Source organism: Thunnus albacares, chromosome 13, assembly GCF_914725855.1.
Source record: "Thunnus albacares chromosome 13, fThuAlb1.1, whole genome shotgun sequence".
NCBI classification, from domain to species: domain Eukaryota; kingdom Metazoa; phylum Chordata; class Actinopteri; order Scombriformes; family Scombridae; genus Thunnus; species Thunnus albacares.
Window position 1 is genome coordinate 11,839,056 of NC_058118.1, and position 18,822 is coordinate 11,857,877.

Below are 18,822 nucleotides of genomic sequence, written 5' to 3' on the forward strand. Positions count from 1 at the left end.
TATTGTTTAACTTCTGATTCTAACTGGACCTGAAGACTCCAAAAGGGAAAAACAATTGTTTGACTTAAAAATTATAATGCCCTAATTAGAACAACGTTTTGTGAAAAGTCTCCCTGGCTGGTGTTCATCCTTCTCCAGCAGGACAGTTGCTTTATCTTTTTAGCTCTCTCTCTCTCTATATATATATATCAGCATAATAAACCTTTACATTACATCCCAAAAATGACAAGTGTAATTTATATATTTATTTATTATTAAAGAGCCAAACATGAAGCAATCTTTTATTGTGCTTCAGTTAGTGTGGTGTGCTATTTTTTATACTAAGTAAAAGTGACACAATTACTTTTCATGACATAGCTTAGTTATGGCTGTATTGGGTAATTTTACTTACTATCAGAATACAAAAAGGTTCTTGTACAATGTTATCTGAATGTAAAACAACAGATATAGTCATCTGATGGTACTTGTGTCTTTATCTTAGTGCTTCTCTGGATGAGGGAAGCAGTGGAGCATCAGTGCTGAGTGGACAGGTACGAACTCTTTCACTTCAGAGCCAACATACGTGTGATATGCCAAATTCCTTGTGTCTATCAGTCCCATTCCTTATGTGATGTTTTGTCTGTGGAGGATGCAGATCTCTGAAAAGCCAGTGGTTTTAATTATTTTAACTGTGTGCTTTTACAGCCTTCATCCTCCTGCTCCTTTGACGGCAGCCTGAAGACAGATCAGTCAGATTCAGAGCCAAAGTGGCCTGAAGTCCCCCCTGTCCTTAATCAGAATGAAGATCGGCGGAGGAATAAGTACCTGAGAAAGGATTATCTGAAGGTACGAGCGAGCCCACTTGTTGCCTCAGGTGGAATTCTCACCTGTGGATGATTACTTGTGTATTTCATTCCCTTGTCGGTATCAAGCCATGAAGAAAATTTTGCAAATTTAGGGGTGCAACGGATCACAAAACCCACGGTTCGGATCATATCACTGAGTCACAGATCGAATTACTTTTTTGATCAGCAAAAAAAAAAAAAAAAGGGGGGGGGGGGCAAAACTTTGTATTCCATATATTCTGTAAATCACTTACAGCAAGGAACTTTTGCCCATGGTCTTAAATGAAAACAACATTCAAGATGTCCAATGTTTAAATAAAATCTTAAAATATGTAAAATATTCAAAGCTCAATTGGTGGTGAATGAAACAGCCTGTGTCCACATCATCAAAACTTGATGACAACTTACAAATATGAACACACGTCTTGTCCTGCAGCTTAGTTTGTTTAACGAGCCACCAAACAAACATTCCGTGGTGAAAAGTGCACCACTTACGTCTGTTAGCAGCTACGTAGCTAATTAGCTGCACAGCTGCAGCACATCGAACAGCATGTAAACATAGCTGCAGATGTCACTACGGACCCCTTAGATGCTGGTTTGGTCGTTGCTCTTCAAAATCCCTATTAGCGACGCGCTGTCTGTCCATGACTTGTACTTACAGCAGTTTGTTTACTTTATTTTAAATGAGATATTAAATTTTGCATTAACCCGCGGTTCACATGCGTGCGAACCGTGGGGGGGGGGGCGATTTGTACGGATCACGGATCAACTACGATCCATTACACCACTAGTTTCAAGATATCCATCTCTTCCTGTTGCCGATGAATGTTGGGAATTAATGGATTTTTGTTTGTGGTGCTCACAGGAAAGTTATATTTGAAAAACTATTCAGAAACAATTTTCCCATTCATCTGAAGTTCTTACTGTGGACAGTCTTATCTCTTTGTTTCTTCCAAGAAAAACACAGTTTTCACAATCAAGTCTGTTTCCAGAGAAACTGAGACATTGTTTCATGAAAATACACATTGTTCATCACAATTTCTGGTCTCCTCCTTTGTATGGAGTTCACAGCAATAGTTTCCAAGGCAGATATCTCAAAATCTGGGCAAGTAAAACCACAACTTTCTGCATTGTTGAATACCATTACTGGTGTGATTTGGATGAACTGAGCCTTTAAGAATGATGAAGAAGAATGAAGCAGTGTGCTGGTACTGCAGCACAGGAGGTGTTATAAATGTATCAAGTCTATGACAACAAACACCTACGAAGGTGTTTGTCTTATATACCTACAAAGGTCTATAAGAAAGTCCCTGCTTTTTTCAAGAAAGTTAGATGTTACAGTTGTTTTGATTAAAGATAACATTGTGAAAGAATGTATGATGAACATTATGTCATGCTCCTGTCATTATCATCCCAAGCACGGTAAGTAAATTGCTATGAAATCCACAAAAAGAGACCGGAGACCATGAATAGAAAAAAGCCTGAAAAGTAGTGTCAAATCATAAAAAGAATTTGTTTATCGCTTCCTTACAGTACAAATGTCAGAGTTCTCGGAAAAACTCCAGCGGGAATGACGACTGCGAGGTGAGTGTGAGAAACATCCTGTGTGGATAACAATCAAAATGTGATCATTGTGAACATTGTATTATTCTGATTTTAATGTTTGTTTTGTCTCCAGGAGGGCTTACGCAATGCTGATTTCAGCACCACCTTGACAGTATTTGGACTAAAGCCTAGATCAGGTAATGAACAAATGTGTGTTGTATTACAGGTGTTGTGTTAAAGGTTGAATGTGTAAGAATTGGCCAGAATTTTAGTTTAAAACATTAAAAAAAACTAAAATTATCAACAGAATGTGAAGAAATAACAATTTTGACATTATGCCAAAGACCTATATGTATGGTGTTGCAGAGATATCTACTGAAGTTAGCATGCTAACCAGCTAGCTCTGGCCCTGTGTGGCCTGTCCTGTCTTGTAATACCACTTTGGACCTCAAGGGTGATAGGGAGTCACTGTAGCGTCCAGTCTGCCCTCAGTCCAACATGAGAAGCTGGAGGAGACATCAGCTGGTCATATCAGCTGATCTGACAAACTGCACTGGGTTGCAACAGCTATGTGGAAGCTGGCCATTTGGCATCATAGCACTTCGTAGTAAGCAGGATCGATACTGAAATATCAAATCAATAAATTGGGTCTCTACTGGATTTCTGGTTGTAAAATGGCATGCAGTTAATCAAAAAAAGCTGCTGCATTACCATTGACATTTTATGATTTACACCTATCCCAGAGGCATGTGTGTAACCGTTAAGTCGTTACTTAGAGTTATGTCATAACTTATCTCTGTGGTGCAAGTGTTGTCTGACCTGTGCAGCTCTTTTGTAATTTACCACTAGCTGTAATGTCTCCTAGCATTTTGATATCTTGACAACACCGTAGCACAGATTCACTGGAAACAGTAAGCTTTACGCTATATTCAATGAGCAATAATGGTGGAGGGTGATGCATTTGGGTGGGACCAACAGATTGAACCTTTAACATTTTGGCTTAGTGTTTTTTCTTTTCACTAAAATGACAATCATGGAACTTGAGGTTGAAAAAGGCCACAGGGTCATCATCTTTTAAACGTGTGATGGAAAAGCTTGATGCCAACTATGCGTGTACGTGAGAAAATTAGCAACAAGTATGACGGCAGTCCATGTCAGTCCCAATCACCTATTCTGTAAAGATTCCTTAAGATAATAATGAAATACTACAAAATGATATAAAGCCTGATGACTGTCCAGATCTTAAATAAAACAAAAAAATGAAAACATATTTTAAAAGTACATTTAATTTGGGAAAACTAAATGTTTTGCCCCATGTATTTGTCACATCAATGAGTAGAAAACAGTTTCTTTTACTTAAAGCACTTTCAAATCAATTGGATTAGCTGAATGAGCCTTGATGCAGTTAGCTTGCACTAATAGAAAATATCAGCGTTTGGACTGCATGAACTTTGAGGCTGTGCTCTACCGTAACCCAAGGCTCAGGTCTGTGATGATGTGAAACATTTGATCTTGACAGGAAGCCAAAATATTTTTTTAGGTGGAGTCTCAGCGTCTTTCTCTGGAAGTGAGAAGAGTTTCTGAGGAATTGTTTATCTGTTCTATTAGTAGTCAAGGACAAGGCACAACAGGATTATTGTGCTTAACTTTGTTGACCTATTAATAGTACATTAAAATGAATTATTTACTCACATTATTAATTTATTGCTGTCTGTAAACACAGTTGCATGTGATCATGCATATTGCAATCCAAAATCAAAAATCCGGTCATCAGCAGATCAAATGACCAGTAGTAACTAGCCTGCTTTCATTGTTAGACACAACGCCAAATGAAACTATGATTAATGAAATGTAAGATGATTCCACCATTTCATCATCTCTGTAAAAAGACACTGGAGTGTAGTTTTTACTTGTCAGAGATTTTGCAACTCTGGTCATGATTTAAATCATCATTTACTTAAAGAATGTAAAGGTGTTATTACTACACTGTTGAGTTTGAGTTTTTTTTATTTACATAGGCTAAAATCAAACACAGGCATGCAAATAACAATTAAAAAATTAATATGCAGACGGAGGGGGAAAAGACAGAAAGGGCTTATTGATTGATTGACCATTTAGAAAATGCACAATGTTAAGTTAACATCTTCTTATGTCTTGTTTTGACTGACTAACAGTCTGAAACCCAAGGATCAGTTGTATGACAAAGAAAATCATTAAATCATCACATTTGAAAAGCTAACACTAGCTAGTGTTTGGCATTTTTGCTTAAAAAATGATTAGAACAATTATTCGATTGTCAAAATTGTTGCTGGTCAATTTTCTGTCTATGGACAGAATCATTGCTGCTCTAGTAAAAATTTTATCTCTTTGGGATTGATTATCTTTGCATTAATATCATAAATTGTAAGAAACTGAGTAACCAGAAAGAAAGTAGCCGACAGGGTGAAAGGACTTTTTAAGATAAGACATTTTTCATGAGAAGTAAAATGTAATCGCCCACAGTATGTTGCAGCATGAGAAGTAACGATAAAAACTGACGCCAGAAGGTGCAATATAGTATTTTATCATCTTGGCGTGATGTTTTCTTCATCTGATAAAACAGATAATATCCAGATTTCATGCTTGGAGAATCATCTGAGGTGCAGACCAAATGAAGAGCGTTGATTTTCGGCCTTAAAAGATTACGCTTTATTTGGCAGACTTTCCCTGGATAGTAGGAGTGCAATGTGTGTATCTGGTATCCTACTGACCTGAAGTAGACCTGGCCCGACTCTGACTGCTTGGATAGTCAGTATAGTTGTTTCTAGTATTTTTTGTTTGTTTTTCCTCATTGTTTCTTTCTTGGAACTTGTACTTCATTTATTATTTCAGCCTTCACCAGAGGAAGCCGTCAGGAGTACAGCTCAACAGACCCCAGTTTCACTATGCGGAGGAAGATGGAGCACTTGAGAGAGGAAATGGAACAGATAGGACTCTTACGACAGGTCAGATGTTTCCCAGCTTGTTTATGCTTTAGTGCTTTAAACTGGAGCACTGAGTTATTCACAGGTCAAAGCCTGTCAGATCCTACTCTGGGGGATTGTGAGTTCCCCATTCAATGATATCATAACTGTACTTGATTTATAACTTCAGTCATACTGTAACACTGCAACACTGTATCTACCCTGTCATTGACTCTGCCATTACAGTAGTATACAAGTCAACTTTTCTCAACACTCATTTACATCACCATGTGGCTGTTACTAATTTCTCAAGTAGAAATCTGTGTTGATTGATGTATATTGCCAGAGCACACGCTGAAGAAGGGCGTCTTGCTTGAAACATCCGTGTGGCAATTAAAAAACAAGTAAACTAAGTGTGCTATCCTAGCACCTTTTTATTCATTTTTTTTATTCAAGTAGAAAGCTGCCATTGAAAATGACCAACTTCCTGTCTCAATTTTTGTAGTAGTGGTGCCACATTGTAGTATTAGTGCTTTTAAGAAGTAAGGCCATTCGTTTTTTAGTAGTAATAGGAGTAGTTTTAGCAGTAATGCCACAGTTTAGTTGTAGTAGTTGATGTACTGCACTAAACTCTTGCATTATGAGAAGGTTTTATGCCTTGTTAGGCTGCCAAGTCTCCTTATAAATAGCTGCCACTTTCAGACAGTGTGCAGGCACAAATAATACGATGATAAACATGTTACATAAACAAGATACTTGTTCTTGCATGAACATGCACAATTCATTTTCCAATGTGTCGCCTGGGAATATTTTTCCTTCAGAGGTTTAATTGCTTGCATTCAATAAATGCACAAATCTATATTTTCACAGTTGGAATGCGTTCAACTGAGTATGTGCTTTCTCTTGTCTGAAGTTCCTCGTAACAACTGAGTCACCACTGTAATGCCCTTCAGCTGTAGTATATTTTTTTTGGCTCCAAAGTATTATCATGATGATGATATTATTATTGACTGATTGCAAACACTTTGTGTTCAAGCCAGACCTCTGTGATTGATTAGTTGGTTAAAGTTTAAAGTAGTAAGATTAGACATATACAGAAGTTAGCATTTTAATGTTATGTTGTATCTCACTAAAATGATGTCAGTTATTTGTCTCTCCATCGGACCATGACATATCTCTTTTTCAGGAACAGTGAATAATATTGTGTTGTATTTTCAGGTATATGTACAGAGATAAGAATGCAAAAATTGGACCCAAAGATAGAAAGTCTGAACAAACAATGTGCAGCCAAATAAGTAACAGTCTTGGCACTGGTGGTACCATCTTCTCCTACAAGGCCAAAGAAAACATTACATGGATGATGGAAGAATTGCCAAACTGAGTGCCTCATTATTAACAGCATATAGTCCTGTCCTGTACCCTGGTGCTAATGCCTCAGTGATCACTGTTAATGTAAAAGTCAGTCTTCTTGTAAGCTCAGATGGTCACACCATAAAAACAACAGTGAAGGTAAGTAAACATCTCAAAGAGAAGTACCTGAAGAAAAACACAGCACAGAGTGCCCTTGGCCTAAAACCAAAGGTAACCAAAGAAGATAGGGGAAGGAAAGCAGCTTAAATATAAAATGTGAGCCAGATAGTCTGGAAGAATAAGGATAGAGATGTGAGGTCATGGGCGGATTGAAACAAAAGAATTCTTTTGGGCATTTGTTAATTACGCAGAGAAGCATGGAGACCTCATCCATGAAATAATTGAGTTAACGGCAGGAACTACACCCTGTTCTCACTTGTCACAGGGTCAAATGATTGCATCATCACATCTGAAATACAAAAGACTGTCCAGTAGGGCAAAACACAAAAAAAATGTGCTCAACCCACCTGATTCTGAAAACCAGATAATATCACAAAAACAGCAACAAAAAGAAATGCAGGGGTTTAAGTTCTCAGGCACCATCCATGAGAACAGTTTTAAATTCATGCAATACTTAATTAAATACATTGTACACATTTCCTCCTGGACAACTTTTCAGGCTTACAAATTTGTTCTTGCTTTAATCAGTGGAAATGCAAGGGCATGCACAGGCACAATACGTTCCATACTGAGAAGAGTAGAGGAAGCATTCCCTTTACTGGCAAACCCGCCACTGATAATAAAAGAATTGCTCACAAAACATTTGCACCACAAGGTGCATTCAGTGGCTGTGTTGGAGCATTTGATATTATCTTCCTCAGCAGGAGTTAGCCTAGTTGTTATGGAAAATTTCCCTTTTCTCTGAGCACTTCAAGCACTTCTTATCCATGTTGGCTTACAATGTTGACACTTAAAGTTAATTCTTGACCTTGTAAACAGTAGTTGGCTGTTTCTCTGGTGAATAATGAACTTTCAATCTCAATAAAATAATCAATAAAATGGTGAGAAAATACACTACCTTCTAGTCCCAAGAAAGTGCTCTGGATGGAAACTATTTGAGATCAGACAGATGCAGGTGGTTTTTCAGGAAAGAAAGAGCATGTTGGACCACAGTGTTAGATTCAGAAAATACTATTGGGCAAGCAGAACAACACCTTGTTCATCAACTAATGGAGAAAACAAGAAAACGTTTGGTAGTCCCTCCAAAATCTTACCATCAATACCAGGAACAGTGACTGCATTGAATTTATTGTAATAATCAACAATAGTTTCACCAAGTGGTTCCCTGTCAAATCCTGCATGAGGCCAGAATGTATCATGTCTCACGTTCCTTTCCTTCTCATTGATGGGATCAGGATGACAAACACACTATCAGATGAACCGAGATGCATTCACTGGACCCAGGGCCTCATTTATAAAACTGCTGAGGATTCACGGTTGCATATGGATGAAACACAGAGAGTACTTACATACAAAAATATTCTGATTTATAACACAGTGTGCATGCACATCCCACGTCGAATTACCTTTATAAATCACAATCAACTCGAAATTTTGTGCACTTGAGTGAGCTTCTTGTCCCACCCTTTTAATGCCCATAGTTGCCTACAAATAGTCATTGAGATGCCCCTAATTAATATTAATCCATACTGTCTGCATGAAGACAATGATGGCAAATTCTGACAGAAAAGATAAAAAAAAAAAAGAAATTTCACCCAGTGGAAATTGAAGTTCTTGTTAAGGAGGTTGAAGCAAGAAAGAAGATATTGTTTGGTGGACATTTTTGGCATTACAAATGCCAAAAAGGCTTTAGATTGGCAGCATGTGGCGGATGCAATGAATGCTGCTGGCCAACACAACCAACAGCGTGAGGACATAAAGCCACATTCTTTACCCATGCCACATTATGTAGCACAGTACACACCCTCACAATTTCACAAACCTTTTCAGGCCTCTTTAAAAGTTTTCCGTCCGTGGAATCAAGGAAATGCCATTGGCCCTTCAGAAGCCAGATGGTGCACTCCCAAAACAGTGCGTGTCTGGCAATGGCACAAATTGTAGTTTCTCTCCTCTGCACTCTGTGGTTTGGAGAAAGGGATGAGCAGCCACCGATTGAGGGCATATCCACTGTCGACCTGAGACCCAGGTCACCGAGCCACTACATTAGTAAGTACCGTGTCCACATCACACATGATTTGGACATTATTCGAATTATTAAAAACAATTAATTATCATGAAAATTAATTAATTTAATTAATCAAAACAAATTTATTGCCAAACGTGTGATATGTAGAGATGCATCAAACTAATTGTACCTCCTAACAAATCTGGCACAGCTAAAGGTTGGCTAAGAGATCCCTGACCTGTCAGACAATTCTCTTTGAAAAGTGCTAGTTGCCAGAAATCCGAGGGTTGTCAGGACTTGAAGTGGGACTGGCACGGCTTGGTTTCTGCAGCTGCTTTTCTGTAAAGCTGGGCCCAATTTAGCACAGTGATTCAAGAGAATCGCTCTTGGGAATTGGAACCAGCCCATAACCCACTCATCATCATGGGCCATTTAATCTTGCTGGTTTCTGAAAATTTGCTCTCTCCGAAGTCTTCCATTTGCCAAGTCTTCCAACAGTGCCAAAGCAGCCATTGTATATCATTATACATTTTAATTGCATGTCTTTTTAAACACACTCTTTTGGTTGTATTTGAGAAACTACCCAATGGTGTAACACCCTCAGGTGTTTACCTTCACCCTGATTGTAATTGGCAATGAAAAGGCCATAATCTCATCAACAGCTCTGCTTAACCAACATGTGAACACGTTTAAGTGTAATTTGTCCTGCTGTTCACCTTATTATTTCTGAGAATAAATTTCAAAACATACAAGTAGCCATTACAGATCCAGATTAAACTGTACAACATATTCAAGGGGCTCTTTTGCAAAAAGAGATATCTCTATTTGTATTTATTATCCTAAATCATGTTTTTTTGTGTGCACTCAGGGAATATCAATCAAACAGGTGTTTGTTTATTCATTTTAAGAATGGCTTTCATCAAGTTTTGCAAATAAACTCTTCATATGTAATATGTGAGAGGTAATATTTCGATTTATTGTTCAGCACGAGATGATTGAAGTGGAGGACAGCAGTGCAACTCAGAGTGACTGTGTTTCCTGCTTTGAGCTCTGACGCTCTCAGCTCTGGTGTTAAATACAGCAAAGTCAGCTAAACCCCTGTTTAAACAGACACATACCAGCGTCAGTACTGTCTCCTCCTCTATTGTCAAGTGTGTTCGACTCTCTGGCTGACAGCACTGTCAGCAGTCAGCAGGAGAGACGCTCAGCAGTGCATTTGGATTTCATAACTGAACTAATACCAGGACGCAAACTTTTTATTTCTCTGATGTTTTCACATCACAAACGATGAACAACAGCATTAAAACACAAGTCTTGCAGGTAAGACATGTGACTCATGTAGCTGTTATATCAGTTTAGTGTGGGGCGGCTGCTCTGCAGGTGCGGACTGTAACTGTAGTAACCAGGTTGAGATAAGCCTCCTGAATTTGCACCCAAAATGCTTTCAAAACTTTCATGTACAATTTCCACCACAGCCTCCATGATCAGTGACCGGGAAAGAGGCAGAAAAAAGACACGTAGAGGCATGAGGGAGAGCGCACTGTTAAAGCACCCCAGATAACCATCACTCTGACAAAACACTCAATGCAGAGTGAAAAACGAAAGACATCTGCAGAGTGAAACAGATGAAAGAGCAGGGGGAGTTAACAAGTAATTAGAATAATTATAATTACAATTAAAATAAGTTCTCTTTCAAATCAAACATCCCAAGATATGAGTGGAAAGTATTGTTCTTGCAAATATTACAAATATTATTGGTACCATTACAGAAAATTGCAGATGAACATTTAATATCAAGGAATTCACACTATAGACATGACCACTGACTATCGCTGTAACAAACTGGCCACAATTTTCCACATTGACCATACATGGTCCTGCCATATACTAGGTTTTGACCTAGTCTTGTTTATAAATCCCAAAGTTTGCTTAGAAAGTGGTGTATGCATTCGTCTGTGCCTATGCAATATTTATGAATGAGGCCCCTGGACTTTACTGACAACAGTGCTCACCGACCGTCATTTACTGTACAAGAACAAACAGGTTTGCTTTTAGTCACAGATGTGCACAGTTCCATATATCAAATCTTAAAAGACCTACCCTGATAGATGACACTGTGGGATGTATGACTTCAAGTACCTGACAGAAAGAACCTTTGATCATTATAAGATTTCAAGACACAATCAGCTAAATTCAGTGCCAGTGCCAATAGTAGCCAAGGCCTCACACGGTATTTAGAGTTGTGGTGTTATTTCGTAAACATGCCCAAGTGTGACTCATGCAGTGCAGGTCTGGACACTCCTCCCAGAAAAAAGCATTGGAAGCTAAATCACGAAAGTATAGTTCCCCAGAGGAGACAGATCTCACTGTGATTAAAACAAATAAGTCAACTTTCTGTTTCAACCATAGCAACAAGTATTGCATAATAGAAGCCAGTGATTTTATTAGGTTTTTGTGCATGTGTTGTGCAGAACATCGAGTCCAGACTGAAGGTGTTGCTCCCAGATGATGTTGGAGCTGCTCTGATGGATGGGGTTGTCCTTTGCCATTTGGCCAATCACATTTGTCCTCGGTCTGTCGCCAGCATCCACGTACCATCACCTGCAGTGGTAAGCACACTGAAACTCCAAAACAGTATCTTTTTATTTCAAATCACAAATGGAGCAGAGTTATAACTTCTTGAAATATACTACTTTAACCGTACAGCTTCATGACATGTTATTGTTTATTCTGCTTTTGATTGCTAACATTATTGATGTTCTGGCTTCCAGCCAAAGCTTAGCATGGCTAAATGTCGTAGGAATGTGGAGAACTTCTTGGATGCCTGTAAGAAGCTGGGTGTCCCACAGGTAATAATATTCCCAATTCATCACGCTCATTCGTTACTTGCAATATGTTTTGAAATCTAGCTCAGCTTTACACTGTTCAGGCTTCCCTTTCATTTTTTTTATTTTTAAGATTTATGATATCAGAGCTCTTGAGCATAATTAAGAATTTAACTATGAACATAATTATGAATTAAAGGGTTAGTCCACCCAAATTACATGAGACATAATTTTTTTACTTCCCTTGAGTGGTATAGACATACACAGATAGCTGTCACTGAGATTTCTGACTTCACGGTATACAGTGGAGGTCGATGGCATTTCATTTATGAGGCTGGTGCAGACATTTCAGACAAAACTATCTCTGTGGCAGTTATGATATGTCAGAAATGATTGTACAGTAGTAAGAAAGAAATAATGAACTGACCCTTTCAAGAGTGATACTATGTAAAATCTGTATTATAGAGAATACAGATGTGTGCAGGGGTTCTCATACTCTAAATATGCTTCAGTCAACCACAAAGATTCTTGAGAAAGTCCCATATTTTCCCAAGAAAAACTGTGAATAGTATTACAGTAATATTACAGTTACTATAATTAGAATCTACTTGTAAGCCACTGCTGTCTGGGTTGTTGGGTATAACTGACAGAAGACATCTCTCTGCCAACTCAGGACAAGCTGTGTCTGCCACATCATATCCTGGAAGAGCGCGGTCTGGTGAAGGTGGGTGTGACTGTCCAGGCTCTGCTGGATCTGCCTACGTCAAAGCCCACACAACTGTCTGCTGTGTGACACAAGCCTGAGTGTGTCATCCAGCCTGCAGTCATCCAGCCCTCACCATCTGTTCCCTAGCCCCTAACCCACACCCCATCGCCAGGGACCAGAGAGCCCCTCAGGGCGAGGACCCAGTGGCCTGTGGGTCTTTGGGAGTTCTCTGCCTGACTGAAACAGGAGACAGGATGGTGAAATACCTCCATCTCCTTATATGATGTCAGCCGCTATCCACTTCCTGTCCATGGCATTTTCACTTGTATGCTGTTCCTAGTTACTGGGGTCATCCTGTTTGTGTGTGGACCACCTATATGACTGTGTGTTTCCTGAGCTTCACAGTTTGGACTTGCTGAAAAGAGACGGACAAGACAATGGGTCTTGTAGGAAAACCTGTACATCCCTCTAACTACGTTCAGTGATTATTGAGCCTGCAAGTGCCAATACTGATAAAAAATTCCCATGCTGGTTTTGAAGACATTGGCGGTAAGGAGATGTAGACATGTAACTCACTCTTTCACTGGTGAGAATTAAGCTGCGTACTGATCTCTCAGCCACAAACCACTGACTAACCTCAAGGGGCTGAGTTTCTCTTTCTTGTTTGTGAAATTTATTTTTCTTATGAAACTTAATTTGTGTGTGTTTTTTTTAATGGCTTGCATCAGGTCCCTACTGTGTCTTCTTTTCAGCAGCCAAACCCTATTAATATGTAGTAATAGCTTATTTGTCTATTGTCTAAGTATTGCATTTGAGCAACCACAGCTCCACTGCAATTTAAGGAAAAATGCAAGGATTGCTCTCTGAAAAGCATGAAAGGTAGAATTGAATTTGATGTTGTCTTTGGGGAAGTCATGCTACCATAAGCAACCTCCATTTTCCCTCGAACTCTGGTATGGTTGCTACATCTGTAAACTACTGTACAAATCATGCACAATTCCATTCTTACTCAATACAAACCTGTGTGAACAAGGGGAGGTGACCACTGTGATAACGTACTTGGCCCTGGCCAAAAGCGTGATGGTTCTGTTTTGTAGCATTTTCCATTGCACATGCAAGCCCTTACTTTACTTGCAATTTTCTACTGCTTTTATACTTTCCTCCCAGTCATTGCTGATTATCGCATGCCATTTTTTTGTAATTGATGTTAGAGACAAAGCAGATTTTATTGCTTTGCGGAACCTTGGAGGAAACATGCTCATACAGTACGCGTTGTGAGAGGAGTGAGGGGCCTCTGGATCAGAAAAGTCTTCTGCACTGCTCAGAGGCAATCGCTCCTTCAAACCAGCCATGACACAATCTTATCTTACTGCCAGGCCACTCTGCTGCATGTGGTTTATGATGCAATTCACCATTTCACAGAAATTAAATTATTTATGTACTGTATTTATTCATTTATTTTATATTTATGTCTCATTGCTTTGTGCGTCTTAACGGTGACCATCTGTTTAGGTATGGTACAGTTGACCTTTGAGATCAACATATGTTTTTCTCTTTGCACCGTGTCAACTTAATGACTCTGTAACCAGAAATTAGAAAATGACTGAAAGCAGCTGGACGTATAGCTATACTGTACCTCTATTCATTGTTTCAAATTATGAATTACTGACTGCTGTCACTTGTTGTTTCATACTGGTTGACACTGGTGTAACATGAAAATCACTCAGTGTGTAAGTCTAAATGCACATATTTTCACACCATGTCTCAGGAGAGCTAACAACAGTGCTGAGAGCATGAAATGCACCCGCATAACAGAGACTTGATTCTGTGGCAATCATCCAACAGTTGAAGCCAACTTAAGGAATTATGTGTCTGTATAACAGAAGCACACCTTGTTTTATGTTTTAAATTGATGTGCCTCTTCTTCATGCATTGGTATTTCTGTGGGGCAATATTAATTTGCTTGTGATGCGGTTGGCATGTTGGCTTTGGCTATGCTGGATAAGATAGAATTCCCTCAGGCAGATTTACTGCCCCACTCATTTTAAAATTAGCTCTCCAACATGTGAAGACAAGGAATTGAGGTAAAGCACATTATAGGTTAATTATAAATATCATAAATCAACTTAAGAACTTTGACTATGAATTCATTATATGTAAAAATGGTGATGATGCTGGCCAAAAGGCTTATCTATCAAAAGTCTCTAAAATGTGGTACAGATCAAAGTTTTTATTCACTTTTCATGATCAAGTAAAAAGATAAAACTTTTCTCTGGCTTCATGACCTGTATTGACTATCTAATCTATCAGTGACATAAAGTTAAAGCAGATGTGGATGTCTAGTGCAGACGTAGCGAGTCATAATGCAGAAACTGTTTATGGGTTTTTCTTTTTTTTGCTTTGTAGGTTTAGTAGCTGAAACATCTTGGAGGACATCAATACTTAATGCCACTTCAACACCTTGAAAGTCCACAAATATCATGTTTAACAAACAGCACTGTAACATCTGAAAACATGACATATTGTGCCTTAAAGGACGGGTATCTTTTCTGCAGTCTTCTGCACTATTAAGTTTGTGATATGTACCTGTATTTTTTGATCTAGAAATCTATGAGTTAAAATCACTGCCACATACTTCTCTTTTGTCCTACAAGTGAACAGCATCCTATAGATTTAGTTTAACATAGGCAGCTCCTCGACCGATGAGCTACAGCTCTATATTGGAGGAGAGTTACATTAGAGCTCAGTGGACAGTACATAGATATCCAATATTTCTGAGATTTGTACTTGAGGGTTAATTCACTGACTCAGTGGCTAGCATGAATCAGCATTTCACTTGTATTGCTTTGCACACCAGAGTTCAAATACTGTGTCACCTGTCACATGGTCTGATGCTCCACTTTGAATTATTGTTCCTGAGAACCTCTGCTTCTTCCTCTGAATGCGCTGTAATGTCTGACTTTGTGCCAACATATTCCATAGAACAGAAACCACAGAGATACAAAATGATACAGGGCTTCCAGTTAATAATGCCTCCGTGTGAGTGTAAATTATGCACAGATAATGACAGAGTCTCATCTCACACCTGTTCCTTGCAAAGAAAATCTCTGAGCTCAAAAACAGTCTGCCTCCAGAAATACCCCTGTCCATTATACTCTTTTCTAACACTGCAGACAGGTCATCCTTCATGCTCCCTGCTGCCATATGTTTATCAAACAAGCAACTTTTTAAGGAATAGACATTGCAACTACAGCTTACATCTGCATCATCTGCATCTTGGAGCAGCATTTATCACCATGTAAAATGACTGTTTATTATGAAACACTAGCAGATGTAAGAATCTGAAAAATAATACCTTCACGACCGCAGTACACAGTACTTGCCATGTTAACATTACAGAAGCTGGTGCACTATATCTGAACTACAAAAGTCACACAGCCAAGATAGTATCACTGATGAAACCAATGTGTAACCTACCTCAGGTTTGACATGTCAAATGCTTCGGTTTTAGTATTACATCGATTTTACATGTTAAAGATAAATGCCTGGATGTTTTGAATTTTGATAAATTCAGATACTTTTCTGATCAGAAGTTAAAAATGGATTCAGATGCTCAGAATGATGTATTAAGACTCAAGTCAATGATGTCTGGCCATAACATAGTGTATGTTTGCCACTGCCACAAGTTTTAGGTTGGCTTTCAATTCCATTTCATTTTCACAATACTGTGACTGGCTGAGTTGAGGCATGAAAGAGGCAGGAATTCACACCACTAAGAGGATTTTTTTGTGGTTTGATCACATGTGGTTACTGCTGTGGTTTTTAATGGGAATAAAGTAGATTTTCAGATATATGTGAATTGTTTGGCAAGGGAGGATGTCACAAACAGCCTCAAATGCCCTCTCCTTCCCGGAGAAGAGAGGCTGAATCATTCCAAGTTTTGCCATTTGTTGAAATGAGAATGACTATAAACCTAAATGCAGCTGGTGTTAAAGACTAAAAAAGACTAGTAAGTAAAAAAAGACTTCCTGCTTTTTCCACGGCAATAATGAATTCCATTCAAACCGTCACACACTCTAAAGGCTTTTTGTCCTAATCGTGCAGTTCACAGCTTCCTTTTGCTGTATGGCCGTAGGACACTGTTGAAAGTTCTAGATGTGACTCAACCCATTTTTCTTTTTCTTTTTTTTTCTTTTTTTCTTTTGTTATGTTCATTGTAACTAACCCTGTATGCCTGGGAAAGTTACATGTTTCCATTTAAGCAAATTACGTCCAGCTTCTTTCCTTTCTGATCCTGTGTTTATTTGTTGAAATTGCCATTTATTCCGTCATTAATTCACATACATGCTGGTACATGAATGCTGGAGCTGATCATGTGTTACCAGTGGTGGATGAAGTACCTGAAAGCCACACTTAAGTAAAAGTATCTTCAGATATGAGTTGAGATATCCTACCCAGAAAATGACTTTGGTAAAAGTTAAAGTCACCTAATAGAATATATACAGTATCTGATATGAACTGGACTTAAGTATGAAAAGTAATTTTCTGATATAAAATGTAATTGAAAGTAAAAGTACAAAAAAAAGCAAGCAGTCAGAATTTCGAGAATTATGAAGTTTATTCTTTTAAGCATGTACACCAACTTAAAAATGGAGCCCACATGACACCTGAAGAAAAACAAGGGCTTCACAACTTAACAGAATTTAAAGAACAAAAACCCAGTTTTTACCTCCCTCCTTCCTCTATTCCCTCTCCACAGTAACAATCCAGTTATTGCTTGAAACTGAAAAATTTGCTGTTCATCTTTAAAAGTAGTTGGTGCTCTTCTTGGGCTGAGGACAAGTCCTGCAATACTAAATAGCCTTTCACAGACCGCTGAGGCAAGTAGAGACGTGTTCAGCTTCACAGACAACTTGCACAAAGCTGGAAAGGATTTCAGCAAGTCCATGTGATCTGTTGAACAGGCCAAGTATCCCTCCAATTGTCTCATGCTTGAGACGACCGCAGGACATAGAAAAGTCATCTTTATCAGATTAACTGGACCTGGTGGCATCACCCAGCTGCAGGGAGGATTCTTCCATGTGCTGCTTGATGTAGTCAATTCCTGAACTAAAGTGAGGATGAAAATATAAATGATAGGTTTAATACAACTTTCTAACATGTCATGACGCCAACCTGAGGTTTTGTACTAAATAGTGTGTTTTAATTTGAGGTTCATGCACTGTCCATGCATTCATAGTTGATTTGTGAGCTTGTCAATATTACAGTGTCAAAATGTATTCCCATGCACTTATTTTTCACTATCCCCTCTCAACTGCAATCAATTCACGGTCTCCTGACATGTGGCCAAATCAATTCCTTATCCGACCTGTAAAGCATCTACCAGAGGCTTGCAGTACTTCAATGGCAACTTGACTCGGTCAAGTTTGATGGTCAGCCAGTTGATTGATTGTTTTTATTTGCTTCTGATTGCAAGATGTTGGTTGCCTGGGCTCATGGTGTGGCATGAGGAATGTGAGTTCAGCTGGATTAAATATCTGATGAAAGCAAAAACAACACTACTGTTTTATATAACTATGACCATTTTACTGGATTCAACAAAAATAATTGCAAGTATTTTTAACAGTTTCAGCTGCAAGTGTGGATCCTCCACATTTGTTCCAAAGTGCATTATACTTGCCAAATGTTGAATAGTACACTTTCTTGTACACCTCATTGGATGTTGCTTTCATGGCATCAATGGTAACTATTAAGTTGAATAGGTAACAGTGCTGATGCTTTGGGAGCTGGAACTCAAAACTGTCATCTTCATTCAGAGGCATTGACACATCAACAAACTCCACTTCTTCACCACCCTCTTGATCCTCTTGATCCTTTCTTGGCTGAAATGCATCACCATCACCTCTGACTGCATTGTTCTTATCTTCAGCAAAAACTTGGAAAGCTTTTATGAAGTTTGAGCCGTTGTCTGTTGTTCTTCTCAGAATCTGCCCCTGAATTTCAAACTCGGAATGGATGTCATTTGGGGCACTTGTCAACACAATGTGTGCAAACCCCTGTGCTTGTTTAAAGGCTGCTGAGCATTTTTTGAGACTGTCAGGCTCAATCCAGTGGGTAGTAACACCAATAAAGCTCCACCTTCTGACAGACCAGAAATCAGTGGTGGTGGTGATATGGTCAACTCCCTTCATGGCCTTCACTCCCTTGGAGACATCATCAATCATGGAGCGCAGGGTCCTGCCGTGACATAATTTTTGCATTAGGCAGCAGTTCCTTCACAAAATCTCTAGCCTACAACCACCTAATTTTGATGGAATTGAAAGTAAAACCTAAGAGAGTTTAAAGGCCAATATTTCAGTATCTTTGGATAAACATAAGAGACATTTCATCCGGTACGAAGAACCTTTCACTCCAATATGATAAAACATTTCTTGCAAATATGGCC

At 38.8% G+C, this 18,822-nt stretch overlaps 1 protein-coding gene across 2 annotated transcripts in view; it reads left to right on the top strand.

The window, feature by feature from the left end:
• The window catches only part of lrch2 (leucine-rich repeats and calponin homology (CH) domain containing 2), a 34,289-nt gene extending 17,309 nt beyond the window's left edge, over positions 1-16,980 (top strand). Inside the window, exons 14-21 of one of the 2 annotated variants that reach the window (XM_044370813.1) lie at positions 482-530; positions 685-825; positions 2,358-2,408; positions 2,503-2,566; positions 5,241-5,353; positions 11,318-11,455; positions 11,618-11,695; positions 12,345-16,980. In XM_044370813.1, the coding sequence (XP_044226748.1) occupies positions 482-530; positions 685-825; positions 2,358-2,408; positions 2,503-2,566; positions 5,241-5,353; positions 11,318-11,455; positions 11,618-11,695; positions 12,345-12,464 (754 nt within the window). In that variant the 3' untranslated portion in view covers positions 12,465-16,980. Of the gene's footprint in view, positions 1-481; positions 531-684; positions 826-2,357; positions 2,409-2,502; positions 2,567-5,240; positions 10,167-11,317; positions 11,456-11,617; positions 11,696-12,344 lie in introns of those variants that run through there. The other variant, XR_006406805.1, reaches the window with a different exon arrangement.
• Positions 16,981-18,822: the final 1,842 nt, after the last annotated feature.